The sequence below is a fragment of the Conger conger genome, chromosome 4 (genome assembly GCF_963514075.1).
Source record: "Conger conger chromosome 4, fConCon1.1, whole genome shotgun sequence".
NCBI lineage: Eukaryota > Metazoa > Chordata > Actinopteri > Anguilliformes > Congridae > Conger > Conger conger.
This window is the reverse complement of record NC_083763.1, coordinates 75005511-75016677: the sequence shown is the minus strand read 5'-3', so window position 1 is coordinate 75016677 and position 11167 is coordinate 75005511. Positions and strand designations below refer to the sequence as shown.

Below are 11167 nucleotides of genomic sequence, written 5' to 3'. Positions count from 1 at the left end.
ATTAGTCAAACTGTTTTACCTCATTAGCAATGTTATTTTGCAAAAGGTTAAATATATAGTCTCGATATAAGACTAGAACACCTTTTGAGATTGACTTATTTTTTGGCTTTTGCAGTTTGTTGTGAAAGTGAGGGTGGGTATAGAAGTAAGTATAGGGTATTAATATGTGCATACCCTGTAGTGACACTGGAATAATTCTGCAGGTTTAGACCTACCAGTGCATAGGTGATCAAACACCTTACCTATGCAAACCCCTATCTTACTCTTATCCCAGTTTCCGTACTTATCCGTAGATTTTATTTATGTTATGTTAATACGCTTGTGTTCCGATCATGTGGATGCAGTGCGGGGTTAGTGTTCACAGAAATTGTGACCAATTAAAACTAATGCCATTCCCAGTGATGTGTAATACCCTATTGCGATTGGTGGAGATGATGACCAACTGGTCTGGGTTAAAGACTGCTACATTTGTACGTGAGAAGTTTTGCTAGCTTTGGTGGTTCAAAAACCAAGGGAAGTTACTGCATATACAAATGCTTTCTTTCGCTAGACATTTTGTACACGTTCGTGTTCTTTTTTTGTTTGTTTTTTGTTCGTTAAACAATGGAAAATAAAAAAACAAATACAAAAATGTGTGTGTATTCTATTATTCTATACAAGATCACACACATTCAAAACAAGCCTTTGCAGACATGGTGGTGAAACCAAAAGTCACAAAAATGTTCACTGTACGTGAAAAGCACCTTATCAGAACGGAAGGAGAGGAGGATTCTGGGATTCCTCTGTTAGGTACATCCTCTTATTTATTTCATGTTTTTCTTACTGAAGGTTGATACAATAATTATGAGAATAATAATATGTTATTTACACAGACTTTAATAGTGTGCTAAAGAAAGAAACGTTAACTTTCTCGCCACTCGTTTTTATCAAATTAGCAATTGCTGTTTGCAAATGACATTGAAGAAAACAGTCAACACCAACATTTAAGTAAAACGTCATCTGAATTGCAACGTGACATTATCAGATTATTATTGTACTACTGAATGAAAGGTGCTTTGTGGCAGGGGAGAATAGGGAGTGGTGTTTAGCCATCACCACCTCTATTGAAAGTAGGCCAGAGAATTTATGCCAATCTGAGCGGTTGAGGTCAGAGGTCCATCTGGCCCTCAGTCTGTTGCTACGGTAACTGCTTCCAGCTCTTGAGAGCATAATCCTGTCTTGACTTTAGGCACCCACGATTCTTTAGGGTCACATGATCCTCCCTTCCTCTGCTAGTGTGGCTGGATCAACACACAGAATTAACTCATTATTTTTATAAAGAGCAACCCAGACTGCCCTTATGACCACAAGCACAAAAACACACACGCACACATACAAACACACACCTACACACACGCACACACACACAAACTCAGACCCACACACACACACACGTAAATACACACATACAAACACACACCTACACACAAGCACACACACACAAACTCAGACCCACACACACACACGTAAATACACACATACAAACACACACCTACACACAAGCACACACACACAAACTCAGACCCACACACACACACACGTAAATACACACATACAAACACACACCTACACACAAGCACACACACACAAACTCAGACCCACACACACACACACGTAAATACACACATACAAACACACACCTACACACAAGCACACACACACAAACTCAGACCCACACACACACACGTAAATACACACATACAAACACACACCTACACACAAGCACACACACACAAACTCAGACCCACACACACACACACGTAAATACACACATACAAACACACACCTACACACAAGCACACACACACAAACTCAGACCCACACACACACACATAAATACACACATACAAACACACACCTACACACAAGCACACACACACAAACTCAGACCCACACACACACACGTAAATACACACATACAAACACACACCTACACACAAGCACACACACACAAACTCAGACCCACACACACACACACGTAAATACACACATACAAACACACACCTACACACAAGCACACACAGACAAACTCTGACCCACACACACACACACGTAAATACACACATACACACACACACCTACACACAAGCACACACACACAAACTCAGACCCACACACACAAACATAAATACACACATACAAACACACACCTACACACAAGCACACACACACAAACTCAGACCCACACACACACACGTAAATACACACATACACACACACACCTACACACAAGCACACACACACAAACTCAGACCCACACACACACACGTAAATACACACACACACACACACACAAAAGCAAACACACAAACACATTCACACACACATATAAATACACTATTTACACATCTATTCACATTACCCAATGAACTTCTTTAATAAAATTTGGGACAGTGGATGCATGCAATATTGGTAAGTATAGTATGTGACTCAATCTGATTAAGTGACCAATGGATAGCTAGAGGTTGTGCTTGTGGAGAGTCATAGTACGTGCACAGTAGCGGACACATGAGAAAGAAAAGCCAAGGAGGAGCCTCTTGCTCTAAACCCCCCAAAAAAACTGAGAAACAGCAGTTTCTGAGACACTCAAACCACCCTGTCTGGTACCAACAATCATTCCATGGTCAAAGTCAAATAGATCACATCTTCCCCATTCTGAAATTTGGTCTGAAAAACTGCTGAATCTCTTGACCACATCTGCATGCTTTTATACATTTAGTTGCTACCACATCATTGGTTGATTAAATATTTGCATAAACAATCTGGAGTACAGGTCTGCATAATAAAGTGCTCACTGAGTCTATGTGTGCTGTGTTAGGGAGCTACACAACACAAGTATGTGAGGGTGTGCATGTGTGTTTGTGTGTGCATGTGTGTGTGTGTGTGTGTGTGTGTGTGTGTGTGTAAAAAGGGAGGGTATTGAATGAGTGGATCTCTGTTCATCACTTAATGCCTTTGGCTCTGAGCGCTGCCTTCACTCTCTGCAGGAATCCAGGCTGTTTGCATTTAACCCTGTGTAAGACAGAAACACACACTGATCAAGGAGCAGAAGGACTGAGCTCAACACAGGAGACATGAAGAAACCCACAGGTTCTACAGCCACACTGATGCTGCTGGTAACTGAGATTATCAAACATACAAGAATTCATATTTATACAAATAATCTGAAAAAGAAACCAAATCCTGCAGTTACAGAACTTTGTGAATAACACTAAAAGACCGTACCCTGATGAACGGGGGATGTCATTGAAGACGACTCTGTCTGTAGCTCCATGAGTTGCAGCCACAGTAAAAATCAGCTTCTGCTCAAAGGCTCTTTGCAGCAGCTTCAGCACCTCATGGCCCTCTGGGCTGTTTGGTAACCAGGACTCTGTTTGGATTCCATTGAAGGGCTTCCCTGGGTTGGGATGGGCCTCCTGCACACACAATAGAACACACAGGGAAAAGGGGAACTGTATGGAAGTAGATCTTATGTACCATGTGTATGGATCATTACAGTACACATTACATTACATTATAGTCATTACATACAATAAAGTGCTAATCATAACTATAACATACATACATACAGTACATATCTTTTCAAAAACTGTTGGACTCAAAAATACAGACTAGATCTGCTCCAATCTCTGAAATCTCCAATAAAATGGACACACTTATACAAAGAATGGGTGAGGTCGAGTGAAGGGTTTCAGACGTTGAAGACTACGACACAGGGGCTGAAAACTACACTGGAATCTTCCCTTCAGAAAGCACAGGATCAACTCCAGGATTCGTCAACAAAATCTTAAGATGTGGGACTGAAAGCAGGCGCAGAGGAAAAGGAGCCCTCAGGTTTTCAGAGACTTGTATCCCCTCTGTGCTCGACATGCAGGTAAAGAGAGACATAATGAAACTGGACCAGGCTCATCACACTGCATCACAAACAGGACCAGAGAGAGAGACTCCACAACTGAACATAGACCAACATATGGGCCAACATTAACAATGCCTGAAGGGTTATCTCCCACGACCTATTCTGTCAGCACTAGTGGGCAATCCTGATCTCCTGTCTGCTAAAACAGCTCAGAGTGTGATACTTGGCAAGGAGCTGCTTTTAATAGCATTCATGGTTTATTCCAAAAAGGGGTATTTCAATTATTTCAATGTTTCATATACAACAGCAATTACCATGAGGGGACTTTCTAAATATCTACAAATTAGACATTATGATTATAAGTAGATCACCCCGGATGTCTCTTTAAAATACGGTGGAACAAAATATGCTCCACAGTATAGATGATGACACTAAATATGACATTATTAGACTATCTCTGTTCCTCTGGATTTATGCAAATTCAGTTTCATATGCTCCATCAAATCTAGCTCTTTTGGTTGCCTGTCTGTAATGAACTTTCCACCATCTGTGCTGGAAAAGTCCAGAAAATCCAGTTACAGTATGTGGCTGCATGGGTTGGTACCTCCTTTAATCAAAGATATAATTATGGGGCTTTTCAGCTCCGCCCTCTATAGCACTAATACTATGAGTAGTTCATGTATATATACCTGGCAAATATATAGTATGAGGTGAAAATAACAGAAAGAAAATGGCATCTTGGCGCACTGCACAATATTACTGTGATCATAGAATGTGATCAAATGTGATTTTTCCTTCCTGAAGAAATCGATTGGCAGTGAACTCGATGCATGACACTGCTCCAAAATACATTTTTTCCCAAAGCCTATTGAAATATGAAGCCCTCCTGAATAAATGCTCATTTATTCCTGTTTGAATTCCTCTGGGGTTATTGTATGTAATCCTTAAATATGTCATTCCAAATGTGATGTACAGATCTGACATTGTACTAGTGTGAGGGGGAAGAGTCCTAATATCATGAATAGGCTACTTACAGTCATATATTTATATTGCTGTGAGCTCCATTCATCATACTGCAGAACATTATCATTTTTTCTCTGATCACAAACGACTCCAATAGTAATGAAATATGAAGAAGTATTACTTACTGTCTGTATTCCATCAGGAATATTGTATGTAATCAATATATGATGCAAACTGTAAAATGAATGTGTCATCTGTCCCTCTGGCTGGTCTCCCAGCACTCTGAGTGCTTGTTGACACACTGGACACTGGAGATCCAGTCTTTCTACAGATCTCTCCAGACAGGCTGCACAGATGGCATGAGTACACATCAGCCTCTGCTTCTTCTGAAAGGGCTCCATGCAGAGGGGACAGGTCTCCCCTTCAGTAAAGCAGCCATGAACACCCACTGCTCTACCTGCCCTGGAGATCTGAGACATTTCCCCCTTGCAGACGTCCTCCAGTCGCTCTTTCAGCTCAGAGACACATTTCCTCACAGCCTCAAAAGAGACGTGTGGACTGACAGTGATGCTGGGTAAGCCTCCAGGTCCAGGAGGGACACAGAGAGACTTAGAGCGCTAATGAGAGAGAGAGAGAGAGAGAGAGAGAGAGAGAGAGAGAGAGAGAGAGAGAGAGAGACAGAGAGAGAGAGAGAGGGTCACTGAATGTATGTCTGGACAAGACTAACTACAAGAAAAGAGGACAACAGAAAGTGATCATGTCCACAGTGTGGGTCAGAAATTCCAGTCAGAGGAGGAATCAGGAGCAGCTCCATCAGACAGCTCTGTCAGAGAGCCAGTGATGTTACCTGGAGGAAATGGATGTGATCCTCTGCGTGTGAAAGTTGCTCCAGCTCAGTGTCTCTCCTCCTCAGCTCAGCAATCTCCTGCTCCAGTCGCTCCAGGAGTCCTTCAGCCCGACTCACTTCAGCCTTCTCCTGATCTCTGATCAGCTCTTTCACCTCAGAGCACCTTCTCTCAATGGAGCGGATCATCTCAGTAAAGATCCTCTCACTGTCCTCCACTGCTGCCTGTGCAGAGCGCTGTTAGGAGACACAGAGAGAGGAGGGCTGTACATTTTAACTAGGCCTTTCACTCAGCTCTTACTGGGACCCCAGACAGCCTGTTCCCCACAGTGTGGCTCAGTGGGATTGAGCCCCACAGGGCTGGAAAGTGGCCCAACACTGGGCTCCTCACTGGCTGACTGGAGGAGAGCCCTGACTGAGCCCTGAAATGGCTCTTCCAGCAGCCAGCTGTTGTCTTCTCCTCTGGTCAGTACCCACCTTGAGTGACTGCACAGCCTGCCTCAGATCCTGCAGCTCCTTCTCTCTCTCCTGGATTCTCCGCTGGAATTTACTCTGTGTCGCCCCCAGCTGCTTCTGTGGACATACATCAATCATTCCACAATATCATGACTATAGTATGTACAACTGTCATCATCCACCATGGCTCCTGAAGCTATATCATAACTCAGTAACTAAGCAACTTAGACTGTTGCAGCTAGCCATTAGCCCAAAACAGCACAACAGCAGTATTTCTCTTTTGTGCTATAACTTTTTTATATTTAAGTACCAGCGTACTTATCCCTGGTTGTAATGACGGGGGCTGGTGGAGAACCAGGAGCGACTAAGGGTAATACCTTTGAAGCGGACACGCTAACGGACACGCTAGCGGACACGTGTTCACCACAAAATCCCGGGAGATAGGGGAACAGGGAGAAAACAATACAGAGGGTGACTTCTCCCGGAACAGGAAGGGAAACATAAAATAACCCAGAGACAAACTCCGACCAAATCAGAGGTCAAGCCCAAAACGGCTATAAGAAAATAAAAGTGACCCTTAAAAAACAGGGCGAACAACCCAACCAAAAATAAGTGCTAGATGACGAGCACTGAAAATCCCAGACCAGGGACCAAAATAAAAGTACAACCTAGAACAAAACACTAGGCATGCAAAATAAAGAATCTTGAGAACGCAGTTCAGGAAAAACACAATACCGGGGACAATGTCCCTCACCCATAAGCTCACACAAGCTATAAATAAAAAGAACCTTTAGGAAGGCGTCAGAAGTGCATAAAGCACTAACAAACTGATCACCTTCCTTACCTTTTGAAAGTGAAAGAAAACCCAAACCAGCACGATACCTGACCTGTCTCTCTCACACACAGACACGCACGCACGCACGCACGCACGCACGCACGCACGCACGCACGCACGCACGCACGCACGCACGCACAGAGTGCCAGCGAGGGCTTTAAATACCCTCAGGAGGTAGACTCCCCTGGCACTAATGAGGGCCAAAAAAAACAATTGAAAACAATGAACCCCTACCCTCTGGTGGCCATAACCGGTCACTAACTCCCAACCCCAACACTGGTTATGGGTATGCACTTTGTTGTACGTCACTCTGGCTAAGAGTGTCTGCCAAATGGCATTGATGTAAAAACATAATGTATCACCATGACACCCACATATCTAGTCTCCATAATAATCACATGGAAAAACTGAACATGGATATTTTCCCTGTGTCTATCCCTCTTTGACACAAATTATATGGAACAATGTTCTTCCAGTAAGAAATGTGCAGTTTAATCAGATCAGATATTCCCTCTTTCTCTGTTCTCTACAAGTGTCAGCCTAAATATGGGCAGACATTCCATTTTAATCCATACATCCATTCATGCATCACGATAATAACATGGAAGCACTGAATTGGGATATTTTTCCCGTGTGTCTGTTATTGAAATTAAATTTCAAACCAGAGTCAGAAATCCTCCCTGTTTACACTTTAATGCGTCACTAAGCAACAGCACCTGCATTCCAATGAGCTGCAGCATCATGATAAACTTTTCACCATTGATGCTGCTGTCTTTAATGAAGCTGTGAAAGGTGTACATGTTAACCTCTGCATGTTCTCAGACACGGCTGATGTTGTAACAATGCTAACATGTCAGTTTAGTGACAAGGCTCAGTTCACTTCCTGTTTTATTTGTGTTACCACTGTGGATTTGAAACTTCAAACACATTTTATAGATTCGACCTTAAAGTTGCCCAGTCCACAGAAATTGAAAATGAATAAATGCTGAATAGAAAGTATAATCTATAAAGCTTTCTGTGCATTAGCTGAACTTCATTTCTGTGACAGATTTGTGTTCACTATGCTACTCGGTGTGTCATCACCGTTTTCAGAATTAGATGTGTTTTACATTGTAATCACATCCGTGTACTACTAAAAGTTTTATGACACGATCTAAAGAGTCAGGTTGGTAAAGTACCTGCATTGTATTGTAAATGTTATTCCTGATTTTGAGTGTTAATATTAGGGTGAGAAAGCACCGCCATTTTGAACAGTCTAGAGCAGAGGTGATTGAGAGCAGCACACAGTGATACACTGGGGTATAAAAACCTTTCCTGTGAAAGAGAGGGGTGGGTCTCTCATGCACTGAGTCTGTGAGGTAGAAGAGTGGAGTCAGTGGTCAAACAGTGGCTCAACACTGGAGAAGGGCTCTCATTGCAGAATAAATCTGAATAGTCAGCCCAGCAAGCAGTGACTAACAATCCATTCTACAATCAACACAACTTGATTTCCATCCAGGTCATGTGACTTGGAATCTTGCATAACAAGTTTTAACACTTTTTGCAGTACAAGAAACTATATTTCATAATACCACCTATATCGATATGTAGTCTCTTCAGTCATTCAGAATACAGACTGGAAATTGTATTTATTCCATAAATAATGAATTGTTGTGTTCTGGAAACAAATCCCATTATACGACAGGCGAGTTAGTCAGGAAGTGTTGTTGTGAAATGCACGATGACAGTAAGGTAATAGAAAACGTTATCCTCTGTCCGGTGCTTCTTTATTAAGTGCTTTAATACAAATACATAACACCAATATATCCAGTCTATAAGTTAGAGACCCCAGAAAGATGCATTTCATGAACATGTGTGAACAAAATTGAGTGAGTAGTAATATCATATGTAAATTTGTCAGACTATGCCCCTGAAGATATGTTAAAATATTGTTATCAAATATTGTTATATATGTCATATCTGTATATATCTGATATATTGTTACTATGAAAACCAGAACTAAGCATTTTTATTGTGGCAAGTTCCAGTACCTCTTCAAGCAGCACCTCTCCCCATCCCTCCCTACCTCCCTGTGAACCTTAATTGTTGTCTTTGTGATTTGCGTAGTGTTTCGGTATTTTTAGTTGGCTAGGTAAGCAGTATTTGGAAAGTTAAGTTACTTTTGCTTTGCTGTTTGTTTGTTTATTTGTTGATAAAAAAAAAAAAAATAGGCCTTATCTTTGTTGTACGGGTAGCAATTGAAATTGTACATCCCTCTAGGGTCTTTCAGAGCACTTACCCCTGGTTATGGGTATGCACTTTGTTGTACGTCGCTCTGGATAAGAGCGCCTGCCAAATGCCAATGATGTAATGTAATGTACTTACTTGTTTCTCTGTTCTTGCTGTCGCAACAGAGACTGTATCATGGCCTCTGTGATCCTCTATTGTACACAGATAACAGATACACTGCTGATCGGTACGACAGTAAATCTTCAGCGGTTCGTCATGATGAGAGCAGATCTTCTCCTGCAGGTTTCCAGTGGCTTTGACCAGTTTGTGCTTCTTAAAGGCAGGAAATTCATAGTGAGGCTGGATGTGAGTTTCACAGTAAGAGGCCAGACACACCAGACAGGACTTGACGGCTTTGTGCTTTCTCTCAGTGCAGAAATCACACGCCACGTCTCCAGGTCCAGCGTAACAGTGAGCAGGAGGAGCAGCTTGGAGTCCTGTCTTCTTCAGTTTCTCCACCACTTCAGCCAGCATGGTGTTTTTGCCAAGAACAGGTCTTGGGGTGAAGGTCTGTCTGCACTGGGGACAGCTGTAGACACCGGTATGATCATCCTGATCCCAGCAGTCCTTAATACAGCCCATACAGTAACTGTGTCCACAGGGAATAGCAACCGGATTCTTCAGTAGATCCAGACAGATTGAACAGCTGAACTGGTCCTGATCCAGAAGACAGGCAGCCTGTGCCATTTTACTGCTCAAAGTGACACAGATTTAGTTCAGGATATGGTGTAGTTTCCCTGAATCTGTGTGTGAATAGCACTAGGTATTTCCTGGTTCTTAGCAGACCCGCCTAGATACAGGCCTCTGCTATTGTACTGCTCACACAAACAGAGTGAAGTTTCGTTTTCTCTGAAACTGCGTGACAGAGAGAGTGGGAGGGACTCCCTGGCTCTCCCCACAGCTGCAGGAGGTGTGGTGTTGGACTGAGGCCAGGCTGAGCAGAGCAGTGAGTGTAGAGAGAAAGATGTGATCTGTCTGTTCATACCTATTTCTGACAGGATGTTTTGCCGAACTCAGGTCAGAAGATCAGTATGTGGACTTTGTCTTCAACCTTATTCCTCATTTTTAGCCACATTAGTTTATGACCTTGTGTTTAGACATAATGTATGCGGTCCTTTGGTTTTCTACAAGATCGCTGGGGTGAAGCAGAAACCACCCAGAAATGTGTGGAACTGCATTGATAGTTTTACACACAGGCTTGATTTGGAGCCTCAGAGTATATGATATAGAGAGACAACTGCTATTTTCTTGAACACAACTGTATAATATAGAGAGACAGCGTCGCCCATAGAAACCTATGAGGGAATACTCCACCACACAGGGCACCAGGGACTGTAATAGTTTTGCTCACCACACATGCTCAGTGGTGTCCTTAGTCACTAGAGCTTGGACAAAGTAATGAGTAAAATCATGAAAATGCAATGGGCTCCATAATGGCACTCCTGAGTGCATAAAATACTTTAAAAATATGAATACTGAGATAAACTCTCTCAAACTTGTGAACACGTGAAAAATTCTGGAAGTTATTCATGTTTTAATGGAACTGACCGAAATCAAACGTTAATTTCATTAAAAATGTTAATTAATTCATTGCATTTCATTATTTTGCACTGCATTATTTCCGTATTGCATTGGGTTACTGTATTATATTATGGCGCTTATCTGAAACTATATTGAGACCCTAGAGGGCGCTGTATTGTGTTATGATACCCCATGGAATTAATGAAGAAGAGTTACAGAAATGCTGAAGTAAAGACGTTCCCTGTTCCTATACTTCTGCGTCTGATGGCTAATTCTTTTTAGCATCCGCTACACAACAAAGTGGCGACGCGTGTAGCAGTGAAATTAGTTCTGATACCAGTGCATCGGAAGAGATGCCTTTGCTTTCTTTGCTTTATCTCCTGTC

General features: G+C 42.3%; 1 protein-coding gene across 1 annotated transcript; it reads right to left on the bottom strand.

Annotated features, from left to right (window-relative positions):
* Positions 1–4764: 4764 nt before the first annotated feature.
* Positions 4765–10078, bottom strand: LOC133127428 (E3 ubiquitin/ISG15 ligase TRIM25-like). The gene is made up of 4 exons (XM_061240325.1): positions 9358–10078; positions 6180–6275; positions 5706–5939; positions 4765–5475 (listed from the first exon to the last, which is right to left on the bottom strand). Exons 1-4 carry the CDS (start codon positions 9946–9948, stop codon positions 4849–4851), a joined length of 1548 nt encoding a protein of 515 aa, XP_061096309.1. The 5' UTR covers positions 9949–10078; the 3' UTR covers positions 4765–4848.
* Positions 10079–11167: the final 1089 nt, after the last annotated feature.